The sequence below is a fragment of the Opisthocomus hoazin genome, chromosome 5 (genome assembly GCF_030867145.1).
Source record: "Opisthocomus hoazin isolate bOpiHoa1 chromosome 5, bOpiHoa1.hap1, whole genome shotgun sequence".
Lineage (NCBI taxonomy): Eukaryota > Metazoa > Chordata > Aves > Opisthocomiformes > Opisthocomidae > Opisthocomus > Opisthocomus hoazin.
The window spans coordinates 70126701-70151501 of NC_134418.1; the positions used below are offsets into that span (position 1 = coordinate 70126701).

At 38.6% G+C, this 24801-nt stretch overlaps 1 protein-coding gene across 7 annotated transcripts in view; it reads right to left on the minus strand.

The window, feature by feature from the left end:
- MARCHF1 (membrane associated ring-CH-type finger 1) overlaps nucleotides 1-24801 on the minus strand; it is a 248518-nt gene that overhangs the window by 24595 nt on the left and 199122 nt on the right. For 6 of the 7 annotated variants that reach the window (XM_075421660.1, XM_075421657.1, XM_075421662.1 and 3 more), the window contains 2 exons: nucleotides 13873-13952; nucleotides 509-689 (listed from right to left, as the gene is read on the minus strand). In XM_075421660.1, coding sequence (XP_075277775.1) covers nucleotides 509-689; nucleotides 13873-13952 — 261 coding nt within the window. Of the gene's footprint in view, nucleotides 1-508; nucleotides 690-12851; nucleotides 13593-13872; nucleotides 13953-24801 lie in introns of all 7 variants that reach the window. The other variant, XM_075421663.1, reaches the window with a different exon arrangement.

Genomic DNA, 24801 nt, shown 5'->3' on the forward strand with positions numbered 1-24801 from the left:
AATCTTAATGTACGAGTGATTAATTTGCCCACAAGTGTAACAGTTAGAACAGATGCAGCTAAATTGATTGACTGCATTACTTTGTAATTGCTGTCTCCACATTGGTACAAGCATCATTCTCAACCAGAAGTTATGGGCTCAATGTAAAATTACTGGGTGAACTGGCCCGTGTTACTCAGAAGCAAAACGTGATGAGTAAGATTTCTTTCTGGCATAAAATAGGCAGATGAGCCAATTACAAAAAGCTGAAGATAAAAATTAAAAATACAAAAACTATTATTTGTGCATTTCTATTGCATGAGTGATGAAAGAGGGTCTTTAGTAAAAATCCTCTACTGCCGTAAATTAGCTAATGTAAATGTAGAAATTAAATCACTGGGACTGAGTTAACAACAGCAAATACAAAGCCATTTTGGACAGACAGATGTTCCTCTAATTGTGCCAGTACTTTGCACAGCCTTCCTGGCCATTTGACATCAGAGGAGAATTAAATTCAAAAGCACCGTACCTTCCGAAGCGGTTTGAGTTTGGTCTCCATTATGAAGTCGTACTTGCAGAGTTCACAACAGCGGGTGTCTGAGCTCTTAATCCACTGGTGCAGGCAGGCCTGGTGAACAAAGCGCAGGGTCCCTGTGCAGCGACATGGTGTGATGAGGGGGCTTTCATCATCTCCCTCACAGTGACAGATCCTGACAGGAAGGACAGCAACAGCTTGTGAGGGAACTTGCCAACTAGCAACGCAAAGGCAGTGGTTTATTGCCACTGCTTTTTCATTTTCAGACTTGACATTCATAAGCCGCCAGGTATATGACCTTTCGGATTGAGGCCCAGGAACGTATTCCTTGTTCCCTTCTGCCATTTAGTAATTTCACTTAGTTATTTCTCTTTGAATTTGCTACGTGGTCTGCAGGTGGATCAATAGAAATAACACTGTTTTTCCATTTTATGCATGGCAAAACCTTTAAGACAAATACCAGTGCTCTTTCTTATTGTTAGAGTTGAGTAGTTCTTGGTCTGTAAGCAATGCCAATAAAATACAAAGTTAGCAGAATCCAACCCCAAACTGGAAATATCCAGTATGAAAAGTACAAGTTCCTAGGATACTTCTTTGGAATTACATGGCTAAAAGGATAAGAGAACAGTTTTGAGGACTCTGGAGTCATGTGTATGGCACAGCGTATAGGCACATGCAAATAGTTTTTAGGAGGCAGGTGTTAAAAAGTCATGGTCCTTCCTCTTTCTCATTCTTCACTGTCCCTTTGAAGCAGATAGCTGCGTTATCTGGGAAAACAAAAACTACAGCTGTAAGCAGACCCTAAGGTACAGGTTGGTCCCAGAACTGTTGTTACCCTGTAATGGGATACAGAGCTTTTCACACCGCGGTTTTGCATAAAACGGTCAGTGTCCCAACATCACAATCTGATGATTTGCTTCCGTGGCACATGTCCAAATGTCTCGGTGATCTTCCACTCTTCTGAACAGACTCCTGAGCATATCAGGAAAACACCCATTGACACCAATGACAGCTTTTTTGGCAAGCGTCAGCAGGCTTAGCCGAACACCTGAGATGAAGGAGGTTCACCTCAGTGAAGAGGAACTCCCTCCCACCCCCACCCCAGCAAAACACAACAGAACACCCTGCCTTAATGAATGTCCGAAGAGTCAAATTGGCATGTAAGGGAAAAAAAAAAAGGAAAAGCTGAAGCCTGAGAAATGTTATTTCAAAATGGAGAAGTAGCAACAACAGCACAGATCCTGGTGTCACGTAAACAAAGCTTAGAGCTTAGAAACTGCATAATGAGGAAAGGCACGCTCAGATACGCGTGTGCAGAAGCATCTGAACATGTCTGAGGAATAACTCGCCTCTTTATGCAGAAAACTGTGGCCACACTGCTCCTGGGGTAGGAGGAAGCCTGGGGAGGGCCCTGCGGTGAGGTTGCCTCCCTCCTGGCTGGGGTGGGGAAGCAAGTGACCTTCTTTGCAGCCCGGGAGGACCAGGCGTACGTCAGGTGGGAGCCTGGCAAAGACGCCCTGGGAACAACGGGCTGCAGCACAGCCCTGAGCCTGCCCAGTCTGCAAGCAGGGGCAGGAGGGAATTTCAACGTCTGAGCATCAACGGGCCAAAACCAGCAGCTTCACTGTTCTTCTATGGTGTAGCCTGGAGCCATGAGAAAATGAATCTACAATAATGGGAAAGCAGAACAAAGCTGCTTTGCTGGATTTATAAAAAGACAGAGACCATAAAAACCAACAGAGAAACGAAGCTCCGGAAACCTGCTACACAAAAGCCAGGTTTCAGCGTCTGCGGTGGTGCCCATGACAGCATCTTATACCCCATGGGAGTGGAGGGAAGAAAAAAAAAATCCACAACTTCCTTCTTGCACACATTCATTTTTTGAGAGTCATTTTGCCAGAACTCAATTTACATCTTTTCTTTACTAACGCAGCCAAGCTAGATGCATCAGTGGCTTAGTTCTTAAATGGAAACCGGCTATATGTTGACTTCTTATTGAGGCTGTAGCTTAAGCAGAACTAAATTTTCAAAACACTGAATAGCTATTTTGTTAACAAATGCATTCCCAGCTGAGAGTTACATAAAAAACATAATTTTCTTTCTAAATTAAAGCTGTTTCCCAAAGGAAAACTAGTATTCTTTTTTCATTTAAATTCAAGCTATACATAATTTATTTTACAGGCTTAGCATTTAAACTATTTAGAAATTAGACAACTAAGCTAGGTCCCCAAGAGGCTTTCTTATACTACTGCCAGAACTGTTTAAATTTATTTTAAGGGCCAAAATACAAGCCTAAAACTCCATTGGGATCTTCAAATAAAGTGACATTGCAAATTTGAAATGAATAGAAGTATTCTTCATTAGAATTACTTTTACAGAAAAACACTATATGAATTACACATTCTATTTATGCTTTCATTGTACGGAAGTTACAAGCTAAACATATAAATAGCATCAAGACCTACATTATAAAAAAGCTTCAGCTAAAGAATCTAATGGCCTCTTCTAGCTTTCCAACCATGAAATATATAATAGGAATAAAAACAAATTTCAAATGGAATTAAAGTCCAGAGAAAATAACCAAAGGCATGGTTTTCATTAGCTTGGATGCTCTTTGGTGCAATTTAGCTCTTCATTATTTGCTTAGGCAAAAGAAATTAGCTTAAAATAAATTTGTGCTACCTAAACTCACAATCACAGTCTTTAAAGATATGTGGGTGTCTGACAGCCATGGACTGTTCACAGCAGTTGGCTAACTGCTTAAATATATTTTAAAGACTTGGGCCAGGTAACTTGCACTGTCTTGCTGAGTCATGAGTACTGAATTAGAATTTTGTGCGTCTTTTGCTCTTTGTTGTGTTTATCTATCATGTACATCGTACTTATCACAAATTCTAAAAAATAAATTGTAAATAATAGTTTTGAGAAATATGTGGTGCAAAAAGAACTGAGGTAGCAATACAAAGCATAGACTTCTCTGACTGGTATCTAAACCAAGTCGGAGACAGAGAACTTCAATTCTATTTTCCTATTTTTACATGATCACAAATGTTTAAAATTTTCAGCCATCAAACTGACTCTTTACAGGGCTGACCTTATCCTGAGAGTAAAATTTACTTATATACTTCAGAAATGAGTTGGATGAACCCCTCCCCCCCCATTCTCCACTATAAAGAAAGAAAATTTGCTAAATCTGTACTGATTTATATACAAGTTGTAGTACAGCACTGATCATGCTTAATAGCTGCAGTTTCAGCTTCTCACACCTACAGAATTTGCTTACTCAGCTTTTCTCAACTTTCTAGTCTTTTAGTAGAAAAATGGCCTTAATTATAGAGCACCACTTTAGATTATCTGGAAATGAAGGGGAAGGAAGGAAGACAGCTGTTTGACCAAATCCTTTTAGTTAGAATCCCTTTACAGTCACAAATTCAGTCTGCACAAGTTTCTTTTTTTTTGGTAGGTTTGACATCTTAGTGCTTTAAAGATTCCTGTGTACGTACAGGACCTTCCTTGTCTAGGGCAAAAGATGAGTACCAAGCTCCAAAGGAGCTTTTGCTCTATAAATCATGTGCACACTAGAAAAACCAGCATATGTGAGCTATTAGATGATCTTCTGATTCTGATTCAGACAAATTTTCTCGTTTGTGTACGTGCAATGCACACCTACAGACACAGCCCTACACACTGAGATCACAGAATATTTATTTTTCTCTAAAGAAAGCTCACTGTGCAACTTCATGAAATAATACTCTAACAGTGCAGCCATTCTTATGCTTCAGTTTTTGCTTTATATGCCAGTATTTTAATTACCCTGCACATATTTCTCCAGCACAGAATTGTTTCTACAACCTTCAGCACACAGATGTACCAAACAGAGACATTTATGCCAACACTGTGGATATATCAGACAAAAATCCATAAAAAATCTTTAAAGGATGTTCTTTAATAGCTGGTTCACTTATAATGTAGCAAATTAGCAAAGAGAAAAAACACTTTTCAGGAAAAAATCAAAACTGCTAAACTGAAAACAAAATTAGTCTTTGTGAAAGATTTTGCGTAATTCGTATGAAAACTGTTGCAGATTTGTTGTATGTTCTCTACACAACACCCAGTTCTCAGAGGCAGAATAGTTTCAAAAATTTTTAGAGATAGATGTATGTAAAAACGAAAAGTTAAACCAGTTTACTGAGAAAATGTGACAATTATTTTTCAGTATTTTTTTTGTTCAGAACATTAATTGATTTTACAGCACATTCAAATGATGCTGAACAACTCACTGACAATGCAATGCTTGGTTGAGAAATTGATGTGACATACTAAACTTTGTACCATAATGACTGCAAAATGAGTACAGTAACGTTGCCAGTAGTTTAAGGTATTGACACCACACCTACATATAAATGAGAGAAATTTCTTATTGGATTAAAATCATGGGATGCTGCTAAACTAAGCACTCAGAAATGAGGCATCTTTAGAACATGGTATTGTCACACCATCTTTAATTCCATGACTATGAACTGTTTTTCCTTGTTTTGCCTGGTCCTGTTCGTTGCAAAAGTTAGAAGGCAGGAAGGGAAGTACGAAACGAGATGGCTACAGTTTGTAGACATTCTTGTGCTAATTGGATTTAGGCTGATTTTCAGAAAAGTAGCAAGAGCTATCCTGGATGACTACCCTCCACTTCTCATTAAATTAAGATTTTTTTTTTTTTTTCTCCCATACAGGCAAACATTTCTTACATAATCTCAGTTTAAAAGGTTAGCTAAACTCAGTATCAAGTGAGGAGTTCACAAGGAATGTTTTTAGACTTCCTGACAGTGGTTTAGTTTGGAAAAATCATAGCAACCAAAATTACAACCTAGCTGGTTAGTCACCATCTGAGCTGCTAACTGCAGGTCGATTCCAATAGGTTTGTAGCCTTTCCTTCATATGCAAAGTAACAGTTTTACTCTCATTAAAGAGAATAGCTGTTAATTTCTGCCCTCATTGGAAAAACAGCAGTTGTCCTAATCTGTCTTTCACTAATCCACTCTACCCTTCAGTAATTAAGAAAATAAGTAAATGAGAAAATCTCTCTGCCGCTGTAGTGAAGTAGAAGACACACTTCTGCGGAGTATTGTGTGCACTGCGAAACTTCGTGCTCTGCCCCTACCCAGCTGGCAAGCGCTCCTCTTGTATCTGTACAGTCACAGATGACTATTGTTAAAAGAATGTGGTTAAGGATCAGAATGAATCAGCGTGTCCCTGCTTGTGCTTCAAGCCACAGAAGAGCCTCGTCATTAGAGCAGCACTGGTGGAAAAGAGTTTGCAGTAATTCTGCATCACCAGAACTCTTTTCAGTGGATCCCGTATTTGAGATTGGCACTATATCTCAGTACCTAACAAAATTTTCAAGGATTTTTTGCCATTACATACTGACAAAGTGTTTAGCTACAGCAATGTAGCGCAGACAGCTTTTACAGATTTCCTCAAAAATATACCAGGTCAAATTTTACCCTCATTAACAAACATACAACCTAGGGGAATGCCTCTGAGGCTTTCAAAAATAGAAGTGTATATGCGGGCATGGGCATACTGGTAATGATGTATGATAATGTTTAAGGGCTACAAATGACGTAATTATGTAAAACCTGTATTGTTTTCTAATATTCTGGGTGCTATACAGCTATGTCTATGCTAACAAGCATTGCAGTGAAAGTGTAGCAAATCTGTTGAAAAAAGCATCTAGTGCTAAAAACCTGGTTATCTACATCAGGCACATCTTTGTGGGCGTTGCTTTGATACTAATTTGAGGTTGGATCAGGAATAGATCTTGCAGTTTACTTTAGCTCAAAGGGAATACAGTTGGACAAGCCTGAGATCAGTCCTCAGCATGGTCTAGGCCACAAGACAAAAGTAAAGGCGATCAGACGTGCTTCAAAAGCAGGCTCGTTATCTGAATTGAAGTGCTAATGGAGGTCCCTTCACTGACAAAAGCAGGAGGAGCTACTGCCTTGTGGCTGTGACATGTTTACCTCCACTGTGATGTGATTTCTGTTCACTGTGACCTAAACTAATGCAGATGCCCAATACCCATACTGTCATTTTCCTGCAGATGGAAGCGTACCAGTGGAACAGAAACGCTTTCGAACTTCTAAAAACTCTTCCTAAGAAAAGGGGGAAATATCTTCTCCATATAAATGTGCTCAAAGATAATGTCTATTCCAAAAACATTCTTTTTGGTGAGAAATGATTGAAAAGGCAGTTAAAAACTTGCGCTTCACTGGAAAGCATACCTGGACTCCTAATGGTTATACGAAGATAAATCCTTACCCTGTTCAGTGGGTATATCTCATTGCTCTGTCTCACTATTACTAAAGGGAGCTTAGTCAGGGAGAAAGAGCGTAGCTGGAAAATGTTGGACCAAGTGAATGTTTGGCTTTGGTTTTTGGCTGTCAGGATTATTAGCTGCCAGCATGAAATACCATGATCTCCTAGATTATCTTAATTGGACTAAAAGGAACCAGTTCCACAGGTTTGCAAAAGGATGCACAAAATTGCTACCGTTACTGTCTGATAGTCTTAAGAAAACTGTTCTCCTGTCCAGAAAAGTTCATCTTCTCTTTCTGCCAATTTATGAAATACTTACAGTGCTTTTAGATAGTTAGAACCTAAAATGAAACAACTTTATGAACAACTCACAGAAAATAATTAACTCATTGATAAACAGAAACCAAGAAATCTTCAAAATCTGCTCCTGAATAATTTATCACTCAGGGAAAAAATGTTAAATTCACTAAATGTGTTCACCCTGTAATAGGCTACAGCATGCCATGTTTCCCTTCCTTTCCTTTTGCAGGCTTTTTTTCTTTTTTTTAACTCTCATTTCCATTCTTTCCACTGTTAAATCATAAAGTAATCTAAATGACAAATTGGTCTTCCTCTCCATTTAAACACAATGTGAATGAGGCACATTAATTCTCCATACCGAATGTAATCAATTTGTATACCTCGTCCCTGTCACTCCTGCCCTTCCATTATGCTACACAGTCAGCTGTCTTTATCTGACTGGAGGAAAAGCCATTTTCAAAATGTTGCACCACACCAGTGGAATTTCATAATGGTGTAAGGTAAAGCTTGCTCTTGATTTGTGCAAACGTGATCAGAATTTGTAAGACACCCAAGAGTAAACAACATTAGCAAAAGCACACTAAATCTTTTATTTTGCCAACATTTCTTGTCCTTCCATTAATCTTCCTTTATAGGTGATAAATAGGATATCTAACTGTTTAAAGAGTTACAGGTAATTCCTGCCTCAGGTGCACTGTCAGTGCAACTCCAGATACGTGCCAGACAAGATTTACTGCACTGAACATAGTTCAGAGAACTAGGGACTACATCCTAAAAAAGGATTTAAATTTCCTTCCACCCGCCCAGTGAAAGTCAAAGCTTTAAGCAACTAAACGCCCTGCAGAACATACGCAAGCTTTAAGTATTTGATTACAGGACCCTGAAAACCAAAGGTCTCCTCTCACCCAAACTTTCTAGCAGGATGTGGTGCCATTTCACCTGCTTGTATTAAAAATAATAATAGGCTTCGAGAGAAAAAAGCAGAAGCCAGGACTTGGTTCTCCCCCACTTAAGTGACCCTAACCACAGTGAAGGCGTGTTTGCCTTGGTTGGCTCTCCTGGTATTCTTCTGAATAACCAGATGCATAACCAGATGGCTAAAGAGGTGACAGATGGGGCATGAACCATCAGGCAGAGAATAGAATTAACCAGCATTTCATACTGCTTCAAAGACTGATGAACCACTGGACCATCATACAGAGGAGGAGATTCCTCAGAAAGTAGGAGATTCCTGTCAGAAAGTCACCTTGCAAAAAGAAGGCTTTGAACAGGAAAGTAAGCAGCAGTTGCAATTCTTTAAAAGGAAGGGGTGAGGAGCCAACATGCAGGACAAGATTCAAAGATCTGGCTCCTCAAGAAAAAATGTATCATCCTGAGACCCCAAGGAAGGCACTAACATCCCAGGGAGAAACAGGTTAAAAACTCTTCAGCGAAACGCTACAGTTTGGCAGCTCAGCATCCTCCAGTGTTTGGCGATTTTAGAGGGCTCTGGATGGTATTTCAAGCCTACGTATTCCGCGCTACGGTTTAAATTATTTACTGGATCCAACTTCGTGATTTCAGTACAAATATTTAAAATTAGTGTTAAATTTCAATGGTAGTATTTGAGCCTATATATCTATCTTCTCTTCACTTTCTCTTTTTTCCTCAAGTCCATGAGGACTTGTTTTCTCCCAAGAGGCTTTCCGTCTGCTGATTTTGTGAGCACTCTGTTACACAAATATTTCAGGATGTAAGTATTTTCATGCAAGATATTACTTTGGCAGGTCCTGCTAAATAATATTATGAAAAAAAAACCTGTTACAACACTTGATTTCACAGAGAGAAACTACATAATAATATTGCCTCTTGTCAAGTGCAATGCATTCTATTTCTTCCTATCTATGATTGTGTTAACACATAAAAATACCCGTATTAGTCTTCTCCTAAGTTTATAATGGCCTTTTAATTAATACACTAGCTTTTCTAAGCTGATTTTAAAAAATTATACTTAAAATAGATTCTGCAGATTTCATGAATCAACTTCATTGTCTTCCTTACTACTTCTCCCCATTCTTATAAGTCTTCTGGCATGTCCCACTCTTCTATTTACTCCTCAGATGAGGACCTTCCTTTACCTGACTACATACAGAGCAATTTATGGAGTTCAACAACATCAAAATTCTACATTCGATATGTGTTTTTTCATAGTGAGAAACTCCATCTTATTTACGTGTGTGTTTCTTTCAGCTTACAGAATTGCAGTTCAGTGTTATTGCTGAAATGACTACATCCATGCTACAAAAAAGATCTTACACCAAAAACATAACTAGTCAAACAGAAAATATCTTCCAATTCTCTCATCATAAATAACAAAATACTATAACAGTTACTTAGAGTCAATAACAAAGCACTTATGATACACTAGTAGAAATATCAGCTAGCCCTTTTTCTTTCCTAATTCCCACATGAAAATCCATGGGACTACATCCTCACAATCCATTCACTTTATCGTGTCCAACACATAGCTTTTCCCTTCAGGGAGATTAACCTCATGCAGACCAGAGAAAGTTATTTCTGAGGCTGTGCCTCAAGCCACATTGCAAATTCCAGAATAAAGTATATAGGAAGAAAATCTCAGATACAGGGCAGTATAGGAAAAGGGGATCCAATTGTATGATTTTGAAATCCTATGCTGTGAATCTCCAAAAAAATGAGGTGCCAAAACAACTCAACGTGGTCAGAACTTGTATAGTTGTCTGTAATCCCAGCAGCAGAAACCTTGCTTTCTAATGGACTCCAGAAGAAAGGAGTATGTTCAGGGAAGACATTGTAAAGATCATCATTGATGTAATTGTTTCATCATTTTGGAAACAGAGAAACAATGACAGTGGAAAGGGAAATGTCTCACTTGCAGTGACCAGGAGGTCTGCGACAGACTAGCTGAAGTATGCATTGTGCCGTTTATTTGCCTGACTAATGTGTTCTGCTAGAATTGGGTGTCCTGCCACATCCCCACTCATGCAGCTAAACGCACATTGAGGAAACTGCTCATAGCCTTCTGTGCGTATATAAATGTGTTCCACTGCCAGAAATTCAGGAGGAAGTAAAGGAGAAAAAATGCCCACCCAAACACTGAAAGATAAAATAACTGGCACCGGAAGCTGTTTAAGATCCCCGTTCCTCTGCTGTTTCCACACAATCCCGCCCAGGCGAGAGCCATTCCTCTCAGCCAGTTTTGACACATTAACTAGAAGACATGAATACCTAGGATGAAAAACTGCAAGAAACATCTCAAGAAAACAAATATTCCACATCACAACCAGCTATGTTAATTCCAGTCTTATAACAAACATCACAAAATCCCATTTTTTCTATTTCTCATGCAGAAAAAATGCAAAAAAATGTCATAGATCACACATCAATTAAGTGCACCGACCTGTCCTGAAAAACAGAAACTACAATCTATACTGGATTAGTAATAAAAACACGTTTTTCTTTCTCTTCAGCTGTCTGCAAATTAAGTAAGAAAACTTACCACATACAAAAAATTACTATGCTTTTGATTTTGTAATGTTCTTCCTAGATGTATTATCATCACTACGATACACCTAGTAAGGACAATAACAAAAAAAACCCAGTGTTACCCCTGACATGAAGAATAATGCAATTATGAGTCTCTCGACAAATTTTGCATGACAGGCCAAGCTATCAACTGTGTTAAGTTTAACTCTGGTTGTTCAAAGAGCACCTCCAGTGATAGTGAGCCTAGGGACACATACTTATGAAAATTTTTCAACCTTCCTGTACTAAACAAGAGCCTAGCAGAGAAGTTTGCATGCATATCCAAAAACTCCATCCTTGAACCAAGCTCTAAGTCTTACAAAACATGCCTGAATAGTTATGATGAAATTGAGTGGGTTGAGAAGACAGATAAAAGATTGGAGTCCACTTTCCATCTGAAAGCAAAGTCTAAGGTTGGCGACTTTGGCAACAGTTGAGATTAATCTACACAAAACAACTACAAAACTTTGACTTTAATTTTTCTTTTTGCTTTACACACTATAGTTTAGCCCATATAAAGACCCAAACTGACATAATTTATTTCATTTTTTGGGTAGCTCATATTCTTAATAATTATTAAATGGCCCTATTATAAATGTACTGTGTCTTCTACTACACTAGATCTTCAGTACATGCAGGCTTGGTGATTCAGAAATTTAACACAACTCCAAAGTTTTTGAAGCAGTTACCTGTGCACACTTCTGCACCATGCCATGCAGACATACTTCAAGTGCTTCAAAAACGTGTAACATGGCTACTACTGCTGCTGTTTCTTTGCATTTCTTTATGGTGAAAAGGTCCCAAGCCAGGGATGTGGTCCTGATACACAAGCTGATGTACAAACACAGCTGGACTTTACTGCGAAGAATCTTGTCATGACAGACAATGGTTGGACAACTGAAATGTCCATTCTTGCTTGGTAAGTGTAGCCAGTAGTCCAAAGCACTAGCTGTATTGGTAATGGCTTATATCTCCTGCTGTAAAAAAGCACAATGCCTGCATGTCATCTTTTTCCTTTTTAAAACTAGGATCTTTGCAGTGTGTTACTAGGTTGAAGCATACTGTGAAACTGCATGATGCGGTATCATGAACTTCCTCACTCTAACTGTGTTTACATTTACACGCAAATTTCTTCCCAGCAAAGAAAAGTGAGAAGTTTTGGGTTACCATATCAAGAAGCTAAGCCTGATCCTCATTTATGCTTTATAGATGAGAGTCAATGCTGGCTCACAAGTTTGGGGAGAAAAAAGAAAAGTCAAAAAAAAAAGAAATACTTGTTTCGGTTCTGTTAAACTTACGGGATGGTGCATTTGCATTTACCACTGAATTAAGTAATTCAAGCCCACCCAGCTGTCTATCCCAAATTTGGACTGTAGCTCAAAAGTGGCCAGCTTGCTCTCATTTCCAGGGCAAAAATCTCACCTTCTGATCGCATGCTTCACACCAAGGGTACCAGACTCTCAGAAGCCTGAACTTCTGAACTAGAGAGAAATGTTGGTGCTGCTTTTTCTTTCCCAAAGCTTATTTTCATGCTTATTCTGCCAATCATCCTGTGTATCATTCCAATCCTTTTGATGTGTACGGAATTAACAGCCCCTACATATCCACAGTGTAGGGGTGTTCAGCAGTGCCAACTCCCGCACAACCTATGCCCGACTGGAGAGGGTGTTCTGCAGGCACCGTCCACCAGACTGCTGTAGTAATGGCAGCTCTAGAGGACACTGAATCAAGACCATAAATTTGTTTATTTCATGTAGGTCAATGAAAAATGACAAAGAGCGACCAAAAGATTTGAACGGATCACTTAAGGAGGAAAAGCTCCATATCCCATTGCATTGAGTTGTCTGGCACTCTGCCTCCATGTCTGCTTCTGGTTCGAGATATAAAACACAGTAATACTCTGCCAGAGGACACAGTGTGTCCATCTTCATGCAGAAAAACAAAGCAAAGAAAAACAGTTGGTTACCTGGTAGGATTTCTGTTTTTAAATAAGAGAAGTGTGTCTTCAGATTGAAATACACTGACTTCCCTGTACCAAAGGTTTTTGTGTTCTCTCTTACAGCCTGCCTAGCAGTTTATTACGGAGAAACGGTGACAGAAAGCAGTCAGGGGAAGGGCACGCAGCCCACGGTGGTAAGAAATTCCTCTTAAGAACATTAATTCTTTCTTATTAGGGACTAACCTGCAAACTTCTAAATCATCAGACCAGTCGTCATACAACACTGGAGGCTTCTGAGCAGCATCAGCTACACTGGCCCCTGCCCCTGCAGGCGCTCCGTTGTCTGGGGCGGCCAGAGCATCACTGCCAGAGCCTGCCCCTGCAAAGCAGTCCTTCGAATCCTTATTCTGTCTAAGGAAAGATACAGGCTGATGATCTCTGTAGCAGCTTTTTCCTTTGTTTTTCCTGCTTTTTCTTGAGGAAATCCTTGCTTCCTGAGATGAGGCTGAAGACTGCGATTCCTTAAGCCTTGGAACCCTTCTTCGGCGGTGATTTAAAGTAGGATTCTCAGGGTCAGATACCTCTTGCTTCTTTTTCCCTGTTGCCCCCAAAGTGACAAGTTCCACAGCATTACTGTTTGAGGACCCATCCTGGTTGCTGCACGATCTATTGTTCCTTCTCCCTCTCCTGGGCATTCTGGCCTTTTCTCTCGCTCTTCTCCTAGCCTGAGCCCACTGATTCTCATCCGAAGATGACGATGAATCAGATGCATTCCAACTGGATCTCGCAGGCTCAGGATACGATTTACAGTCTTTCCCCTTTGCTTGCTTTTCTGTGTGCTCACCATTGTCTCCAGTTTCTCTTTTCCGCCTAAACCTTCGTTTTACTTGTTTCTTACCAGACTCCCTATTAGAAGGGGTCAGCACCATAACAGGGGTTGTATGTTCAAGCTCATCTTCGGACAAATCATGCAAGGTAGCAGATCTAGACAAAGCAGTAAGCAAAGGAAAGAGATGGAAATGGTAAAGGTGGGTGGAAAGAGAGAAATCACAAAAAAAGGATGAAAATGAGAACATGAATTTTAACAGAAAAACATGAGACTTAAAAGGAAAAACAGAACTAAAACAAAGAATGATCAAAAGAAAACTGAAGTCTATGTAAATTATGAGTAGTGTTAAGCAGAAGCAAGAGCTACATATTATTTAATAAAGACAACAACTAACAAGTATCAGCCAGATTAGATTATATTTTTCTCTGCACATACCTACAAATGTCCTGAGTGGAAGGGCAGACAGACAACCGAGACTGACTCCTGGGAGCTGTTCCTGTTGTAGGACTGCTGGCCTGTTGAAAGAAGTTAGACAGTTTGGAATCTTTGTCCATGAAATACATTGAAGATATTTTACTGCTTTGCCACATGATTACAAAATTAAAGTAACTGTTGGTGCTGTTCATAGCGCACTGCTGAACACATGCAAGCTCACAGAACACAGGAAGCCTGACCAAAAGCAAAACCTATTTGTGGAACTAAGTACGACTGAAGTGTTGCAGCTCTCATGACTACTTTTTGTCACTGTTTGAGGAAGGAGCTTTCAACATTTGAATTTTCATTTTGGTTTTTATCTACTGTAAATGTCTGATCAGAAAAGACGTTGTTTTTATTTCATGCAATCAAACGACCATGTTGATCCCTTTCAAAATGGAGTGAAGTACATTTACATTATGCTGAGTGATCAAAAGCACAAAGCTAACCTATGTTGAGTGGACTGACAGAACAGTGAGAAAATTAAAGTATGTTTTAAAAGGTTTTCAAGGCAATCAGATCCTCTAGAAGAGCTGAAAAATGTTAAGCTGAACAGCCTGAGAAGACCAAGCTGATCACATTCTCAAACAGCGGGAGAGATATAAAACACAGTTAGTATGTGACATTTTGCTCATAAGGTTGTTGCTACAAATTGCAGACCCAGTTGCTCAATACTTCCACTGAAAACATGTTTTGCTGGTATTAACAGCAAACCATTTCAATCTGCCTCCCAGTCTGCTGGCAGCACAGCTGTACGGAATACAAATTTAAATCCAAGGCTTTGTGACTCCTCAGGATACTCACCAGGTACAGTATTGTGGGAAGAGGGTTCAATACAAACCATTCTTAATGCTATGGGCTTCCTTTGCTGATAAGGGCATCAGCTTTTAGTATGCAACCCTATCCCATTGTGAGCACCACTGTCAAATGGAGACAAAATACTGTAAGCCTGAGTTCCACAAGATCACGCAGCAGATGCAGGGGAAGAATGACTGTTAAGCAAGAATACTAAGTACAAATAATACAAAGATGTAAAGGCTGTCACCCCAAGCTTTTGTACTAGCAAATCAAATTCAGTCACACATAGATTCCATAATTAAAATTAATTCTAGCTCACCTTTCATTGACATTTTTGTGGTGTCAGTTTGAAAATTAATAGTACAAGCAAAAATAAATAAATACAGCAAGTACCTGCTGACACTTCACTTTTATCCAAGGTTCCATTATGTTTAATGCATAGATCTTTTGGAAACATCGGTCACCACTATACGCATTTTTGCTTTTAATGGGATACAAGCTGAGACTTAGGAACAGTACTTTTGCATGAAAATAATCTTCTGCCTCTCGGAATTCAAGTAACCCTTTTACCTCTTGATGTGTTAATAGCACAACACCAAAAATATAACTAATTCTTTCCTACTAGTTCCATGAAATGAAACTCAGAAGTATGAAAACTAAGTCAGCATGAGAAATTAAATTGATAAAGCATTTGGGCACAATCCTTATGTTCAAATGGTTTTTCAGTGCCTGGGTTCACCAGGCAGAGGAGGAACATTCGAGTGTCTGCAGTCCAGCGCTGGAAAAAATTACAAGTATCAATGAGAGAAATTGTTCGTATTTCATATATCTTTTTCTACAAAAGCAACATTTCAATTACACGTACTGTGAAGGAATATGAATTATTTTTACATATACATTAGAAGCAGATGGTGTGTGTATGATTGGGTATATAATATTTTTCCACTTCGGCCTCTGTGATTAAGTGGTTAGGCACACCTTAAGATATTTGCACAGCCACTTAATGAGGAAAGATGCAGACACCAGCATCAGAGCCACATCGTTGGGCTACAAGCTGCTGCTATTTGAAAAAAGGTCCCTCCAGACTAAACCTCAGATGGAGGACTGCTGAAGAAATCCAGCCCTACAGCTGAGTGTGGACTCCTAAATTCACCCCCTGTGACTAACTCCTACTTCTTTTTTCCCCTTACAGCTGCAGGACCGTACCATTCCTTTTTTTCCAGATCTGTGTATTATAGAGGTTTGGCTTGATCTTGGTCAAGTCATCCCCACGCCATAAAGGTAAGATTTATGTCCCCTTGCCACAAGCGTTACCCTGTGAAGGCATAAGGAGAACAGCGAAGCTGGCCCAGTAACTGCACAGCAGGTCTGCCCAAGTTCAAGAAACTTTCAGCAGCTATTGAAGCAGGAAGCTGGCTAGATGGTTCTTAGGAGGGCTGGAATCAAGCCAAAAATTAAAACAAATTCCTTTAAAAGCTTTTACACTTAATATTTGGGACTGGAGACAGATGGAAATCTAATTATTTTAAGATAAAAATTACATTACCAGTTTGATTGTTTAAAACTTATGTTTCACTCTCAGCTGTAAAGAGGTCTGGATTGTTTCAGCCCTGCTCAGTCAAATTTACTTTCTAGTTCCCCTGCACCAGCATAATGATGTTATGTTTAGCTGCACACAACTCAGAGGAAGGTTTATTTCCTTCTAAAATAATTTACATCAAATTCTTTTAAAAAAATGAATGCTTTTTCCTTGTTTGTTTAATCCCTACGGGGGCAAACCTGACATCTGGGCAGGCAAAAAGCCTGTGCACCAATGAAGTCCTCAAAAACAAAGCAAGAAAACTCCAGAATGCCATATCTGTGAGCAAGTTGCACTCAGTAGGTTTCTACAACTTTTAAATACAAATTTTGATTTTATCTACTTTAAAATAGCTTTTAATGCTAAAATGAACAGATGGAGTGATTTCTACAACCAAGAAAGTTAGTGTTTCTGATATTCATTATCTGATGTTAATTTATGGCCCTCACAGGTACTGGGAGGCCTTATTTTGTAAATGATTCCAGTCTTGTCTCTGTAAATCAAATAGGAGCGGAAGGACCTGTTAATGTCAGGTCCTTCCCTGCTACCACATGTCCTACAAATACAATCATTCACAGCTAGTCAAGCTGTTGTTAAAACTTGTAAATTCCAGCTCGGCTGGAACCCCTTTGGTTTTTCACCCTACCCACATTCTGACAGCATAAAAGGCACCTGCTTTCTGCTGCCAGCACTGCCTCTGGATTTACCTCATTTCTTTCAGTAATATGCCCTCTTAGCCATCTCCTCTACAAGCTATACATCCCAAACTCATTTTTTTAAAAAAATGTATATTCTCTGAAGCCCAGCACCACAACAAAGGTACTTAAGGCAGCATTTAGTCAGTGGGTGTATTTACAGAGCACGGCTCACAGCCATATGGGAGCTCCAGGTTAGATCCTAGGAGGGATATAGTTGTACCAGCACAGCGGTTTGCCTCCTCTGAGCATCAGAGAGGGCTGATGAACCCGCGCCCTGCCCTGCAGAAGTTCCACGCTCATTCAGCTGGTGCTACCTTGGAGCCGCTGCAATACTGTGCCACCACGAAACACAGCATTAAACAAGTCCATCATCCCTGCTCATAATACAAGCTTTCTATTATTTTTAATCATCTTTACTGCTAGTTTTAGTGACAAAATACAAAATCCTTTAAGTGGCATTAAGCTTATTTTGAAGTTATATCTGACAAACCAAGCATGATCATTTGAACGTATTCTGCTCACATCATATCGGTCCAGCTCTTATGGGAATGTATAAGCAACAGAGGTTGGAAACAGTCTCAAGCACACAGATGTTTTTGCTATTATTGCTATCCCATTGCTATATTGCTATTTAGCACACTGAATATTTTGAGATACTGTATTTATTGAATGGAGGGATCAGATTGATGCTGTGGTCTCCAATTCCACTTGGCAGACAGAATAATGAACTTTTTAAAAAACAGTATTCCTTAAATGAACGTCTACTTCAGACAGCTATGTTGTACAGCTCACCGGAATGGGAAAACTAAACAAGCACTGTACTAATTTTATCTTAACAAATTACATCAGCAGCATAATTAAATGCAGTAATTCAAAATAAAGTTGTCTGACAATTCATTTATAAGCAAGGCAGCTCTTTTCTCTATGTCATCAACACAAGGAAGATGCTTGAGGGATCATGCCAACTCCAGCTGATTAGGTTTGGCATTTCAAAAATGCTATTAGGAGACAGACATTCCCCAGTCACCACCTCCTGCTGTTTTGGCCAGTTTATATGAACTTTCTCGTCAAAGATATGAAATTCAATTAACTGACATGACAGGGCACTTATCCACAATTATTTCTGATATGTTCAACAGGAGTTGGTAGTATATGGTTTTCAAACAGTATACTGGTAAATACGGAGTTTTCGGGACAAGTGAGATCATCATTTATCTGACACAAGGGGACTTTAATATCACACACATCTTCCCGTGTTAAAAGACTGCAACAAAGACAGGAACAGGGGACAGAATGACATTCAACTTATGAAAACAATCAGAATTTCAAATCAAGATTGCCTTTACTTTGGTGTTCAGGCTCTGATAGAATTTTCCTGATAATAGCAAAAAATGAGAGTCCTCGCTGACCATCTATTGCTTAACACTGCATGTTGAAACTAGTCCAAGGGCATGAGTCAAGCTGTGTTCTTCCTAAGAGAGAAGGTTTCTGCTTTGACCTAACAGAAAAGCTGGGTGAAAACACGTTCCACAAGTGCAAAGCATTCATATAGGAATGGAGTTAAGCTTTACAATAACAAACAAGATGTAATGGACAGCTGATATAAAATGGCCTCATAGGTATCATCAGAAAGGCTCATGAATCCTTTAATGCCTCTGTTCTGAATAAGGAAGGCCAGAGGCATTTCAAAAACCTACTCAGCTTACAACACTGCTTAAGTAGAGAGTTGCAGAAAATTGAGGGATGATAGGGCAGACAGGGAATGACTAATGCCTTTACTCTCTACTAAGTATGCTTTATAGCAGCAATGCATCACAGAATCCTCCAGATCCCACCAGCCACTATAGTAAAAAAGCTGAAACTCTATCCTATTAAAATAATGGCCCACCAAGGAATGGATACGCTAGAAGATTAGAGCAGTTTGCATTGCAATAAGCTCAGCAGGAGATTCAATCTCTGTATTTTCAGCTCAAAATTTCTGCTTTGTAAACAATGCAACATTTTATGGAAACCATCCGTATTTCTAAACTTTTATTTGGGTAATTTGTTAGGTTTAAAAAGATCAAAAACATGGTGGAAATTACCTAAGCCAGATGTATCTTACAAAGTGTGTCTTGATGGCAGCTAAAACATGGGGAGAGCAGGTCTTGAGTTTGGGGATTTTTTTCCCCTCTTTTTCTTTTTTGGTCCTCTGTGATGTATTTCTTGCTTTGTGCTCAGATCTCAAAGTTGGTAAAGTCTGACTGATGGCTTTCAGCTACCATTAAATTAATTGGTAACTCAATTTCTGTTCCATTTTCTTTCGCAATTTTTTTTTTTAAATATTCCTTGCACTTTTCTTCCTCAACTCTTTTCTTTCTCTCCTGTCCTTCTCCTCTTTCCCCCTGCTTCTGAAGAGAAGGAATAAAGAGAAAAGTAACACAGAAGGAAAGAGAAGAAATAGCCTTATGATTCTGCTCAACAATACCATTCAGCACCTTTGAAAGTCAGTATGGTCCTATTATAAAATGGTTTAAAATCAAAATCACTAAAGCAGGCTTACTTTCCATCAAAGTAAAAATCAAAATTGCAAGGGACAAATCTATCCTACTATTTAAAAAATGAAACCACCAAAAGCAGTTACAACTTTGACTTGGAGATTCAATACACTTTTTAATTCCTTTTCTCCTGCCTTACTGATCTATGTTAATCTTTATTTTAAAGGTAGAGTTTCTACTCAAAAATCCACTCTTTCTATAGACATAGAAGCACTGCTAGCTAAGCTTTGAATTATCACATGGATTATAGTTTGCAAAAGCCTTTGTACTGCAGCAATGCAATATTTTTGATTCATGATTCTCTTCAAGGATGCATCTTTCTAGGCATCATCACTTTGTTAATAAAAATGTTTTGTAGTTGTTAGAATAAAATACAAAGATGTAGGCAATTGAAACAAAGGTCTTTATACACAAGGTGCAGAGCCCTGAGACCAGCAGCTTTTGACTGTCTGGAAGGAGCTAAATGCAAATTTAGCCTGCAGGAAAGATGAAGCACAAATCAGGCACCTTCTTCGTTACTGGATTTTGTAGTATATTCATTGTAAAAGTACTCAGTATCAGTATTCAGAGAACATCATTTAGACTTTCTCTTCCAAAGAGGGCATCTGGTTCCACATATCCCTCTACCTGCAAGACTTAAAGACTCAAAACGTTTCTATATACTAAACAGCTTTCAGTCATACAACATTCCTGCCATTCTCCCATGAGCGCGTATCTGTGTGGGTGCACACACTCACCCTGTTCTACAGTTGGTCTCATGGGCTATGAAGGACAGAGACTGGATTAATTTCCATCTGTGAGGATATCATTATTATATTTTAACATCTCTGGTGTGTATTTGATATCTATTTATTCCAGCCCTAAGGAAGAGAGAAACCTAAATGCACCAGAACAAAACAGCTGTAGAAAGAATATCAACACGATTAAGCCAAAAGACAGTGACACACTGACAACGCACCATTATGAAAACCAGGAGACACCATATTTTCATGAAGTGCAAGGAACCTCAGACTGCAGCAAAAAATAACATTGTATCACTGTAGAAATAAAATTTGCTTAACTGCATTATTTTTAGGACAAAGACCTGAAATGTGCCTCTGAGTGCCATGGTGAAAAAATAAATACCATATAAAAATTTCCAGGAGTACATACAGAGCAGGTATGTTACAGATCATAATTCTTGCCGAAAACTAAACAATAAGCATATGTCACAACTTGTATACCGTATTCACTGAAAACAAATCAAATCTACTTTGCCTGTACAGCACTGCATATCACACGATAGGACTGAAATCAGTGATAACACATCATCTTTACAGAAGTGAAAATTATATGTAGGCATTACACAGACAGTAAGCTTGTATAACAGGCTGCCCAGAGAGGCAGTGGATGCCCCCTCCCTAGAACGGGGGCTTTGGATGGGGCTTTGAGCAACCTGGTCTAACGCAAGGTGTCCCTGCCCATGGCAGGGGGGCTGGAACTAGATGATCTATAAGGTCCCTTCCAAGCCAAACCATTCTGTGATTCTATGATAAACACGGAAAGTTTGTGGTACTTAACACAATTCAAAAATTTATGCAATTTTGTCTGGCTGTGTGGATGTGGCACATTTAGGCATACACAGACAACACTGCTGGTAAGAATTGTGATTTAATGAAACAGAATTTGTATAATTGTATGTATTATTGTATACATGCAGCCGTATTTTTGTATGTATTCCCTCTCACTAGAGCACGAGTTTAAAATACGTCAATTCTATTCACGGATAAATTGAAAATGCATTATTTTCTATTGGTTGCCCTCTGGAACTGAGATGTATTTAGTGCCATTTTATTCAGAAATTCAAATTTCAGGCAGACTTCAGTAAATTATGCAGCCGTGTCTTTTGTTAAGCTTATTGTAAACAAAGAATAAGTTGTACAGACAAGCCACAAAGTATTCTTTAGGCAAAGAAATAAAACACAATGAAGAGGGAAGAAATGTGCAGCAATAGTTATTATGCCATTGTATCTAGTTCTAGTTTTTGCCTTTCTCTGCTTTATGTTTTTATGAACAAAACACTTTTCATTAACTTGTTTATTGTGTGCTGTGGTTTTTTACAGTAACAGAATCATAATGAGAGTTAAGTGCTAGGTTGGACTTCATCTTTGATATTAGGGATTCTGTTTATGAGCAAGAAGAATCATTTAGATGACTAATAACATTTACACTTGTATTTTAATGCCAGTTTTGTATACAGGATATTATTCACTGTAACAGCACTTTTGAAGGCTGACATTTTACACTTTACAAGAGCAAGGACTTTTTTTTTTCTTGGGTTTATTTTCTTTTTTGAGAGCTCTAAGTTTTCTTGAAAAAAACCCAGCAATCTGGAAGAGAATTGTCCTTTACGATTAGTGTGAAACTGGCAAAGAATAGTAGGAGTAACAAGTCAGGATCAACTTGTAGCTGTGCAATCCCCTGTAGCAAAATGCAAGGGGTCACACAATTGCTCTATAGGATTCAGTCACCCAACAGGTATCTTGGGGATGCTGCAATCCTCTCTCAGGCTACCAAAGTCCATGATACAAGCTTCTTTAAAAAGACATTTAAGTTCCATTATGCTTTTTCCACCATAAAACCTATCATTTATGCTTACAATAATCCAGACAGAAGATATGCATTCTCTGTTGGTATCACTGCCAACGACATGGTGGTATGCTCACCCACCAAAAAAAATGCACAGTGTGTAATAGTGAGTTTGGCTTCAAGTTGCGTAAATCACCCAAAATGTGATACAGGACTCTTCATACATTCATCTTGTACTGAGAGAAGGTGAAAAAATAAAGAATATCCAAACCCATGTGAACGAACATTAAATTTTAATGGAAGAGATGAAATGGAAATTTACGATTTAAAAGGATAAAATATTATATTACACATGACATAAACTGACATCTAGTTAGTGAAATATATTTCAAAATCACAAATCGAGTAGCTTAAATCAACAATCATTAAATTGGCAACAATAAATTTTTCATCTAAAACTTTAGTGGGCCCTTTTTTGACATGCTGCTGCCTTTTGGTTTTCATTTGTATCTTACAGAGAGAAGGCCAACCTGACATAAGAAATCAGTATAGAAATTGCATGAAAATATAGTAAAATAAGTTCTTTCCTTTCTCTCTTTTTCAGTTATTCCTGATGTAACTCAATGGAGTTTTACTAGATGGATGCTTCAGAGACTTGTAAATAAGAAGTATTCTAACACCTGCTCCAGGCTTTTGAGAAGCAATTGAGCCAAAACAAAAATCAAGCAATTTGCTCCAAGCCTGAGTTTCTCTGCACCGAAAAAATAAGCCCAAAGTTCCCATCAGAGAATTTTAAATCTTAGTGCTGAGAGAGCATCCTTCTCTAAGGAGCTCTTGAATCATAATTAACATGCAGAAAGATAATTACAATGTGTTAGAAACCTTTCTTCCAGAAAGGATTTCAACATAACCAGGCAGCCTCAGAAACACATATAAGCATAACCTCTATAGACTGTAATTCATAACAAAGATTTGTTCCACTGGTTAACCACAACAGAAATAAGTGAATCCACCAGATCCTGCTCAGACTAGCATTCCTCTTAAATTATACACACATTTTGGAAGACATAAAAAGTTTAGTGAAAAAATCTACAATGGACAGAACTAACCAGTGGCAATAAGCCAATGAACTAGGTCAGGTTTTTAATTTACTTAGATTTTAAACACAGCCAGATAAGATAATTCTAATTCTGAAATTCAGAACAAGACTGTCTCTTACAAAGAATAATAAAGTTGCCTCTACTACAAGTACCATGGGAAGTGGGTGGAAGACAGTAAAGTCTAAGGGTTAAAAAGGAAAAAAAAATTAAAAATAGCAAGGCTGGTCCATAACTCATATTTCCAATATTTCTGTGTTTTTATTTATATGTATAACAGTAGATAGGTTTTGAAAGCCATAGCTGGTAACTAGGGCTTCACTTTGTCACTACGTGATAACATGAAATACAGATCAGTCTCAAATATTATCTATTACTCCCAACGCAAGCAGGGCAGAAGACAAGAAGTCCTGTTTATTGATTTATTGAGTCTACAGGAAAAGTCTAAGTTATTATCAGAAGCACAGCAGAAATCAGACACTGATACATTTTCCTAATTGCCTCCTTTTGGAAACCCAGCTGAAGCAGTTGCTCTTGGAGTCCCAGGGCAGTTTTATTGATGTATAGGCTGAAGCGAATGAACGAATGTCCCAGGCAGATATTCACCACAGACAGCCACAGCTGACTGTCCGTCAGGAGTACCACGCAACAGGTGTACAGAATTGGGCAGAGTACGGAAGAGTAAGAGTATAAAATGATGCGAGATTACTTTCAAAAACCTGCATTTAGCTCAGCTGGTACCCCACATGGGATATTTAAGGTCACCGTAATGAGCTGCCAAAGAACATAGAGACGGATCACAGATTGGTTTGAGCAAACACTCCGTCTCCCTCCTTCCTGCGGAGCAAAACAGCTCAGGCGTGGCAAGGGAGTGCCAAGGGCAGGAGGGGTAAAGCATGGCATCTTACAGGCACAAGGCAATGGGAGCTATAGCCCTACTACACTCAGTTTTCACTGTTCATGTACACTTCCCACAAATAAAATAGTAATTGATTTGGTGATGAGTCAGGTTAACAGAATGGAAGTTCAGGATTTTCCCTTACTTCTGACATGTTGATGAAATACTCCATTATGAACGTCAAAAAAATTTACTTTCACGGGTAGAGCTACATAATTTTATAGTTACACGAAAATCATTTGTAAATATTCCAGTTGGCTTAATTTTATACTAGTTCATGCACAGAAACATATTGGCCAGCCACTGTTTTGTTTACTTAGGAACCTGTATTACAGTGGACTTTGCAAATAATTTCGTATTGAAATCACATCTAAATATTTTAAGTTTTGTCCTTTCATTTGCCTAAAATAGTTTATTACTGAAATTCTTATCAGAAACCTCTATGCAAGAGAAGAAAAGTCTTTGCAACATGCTAAATTTCCGCACTCTCAACGGACAGTAGAAGTGAATTCTAAGGTTGAAGTGCTGATTTTTTTCTTCCCCTCTGGGGAATGTTGGATTTTAAAATCTATAGATTGAATGGGTATATACTAACTCAAATCAGGTAGACAACAAACTAAACCAAAGCCATTCCTTCACATTATGTCTGGATAAGACATATTCAATGTTCAACAATTTGGTTTAATCTGTAATACCATATAATTCAGAGTTAATG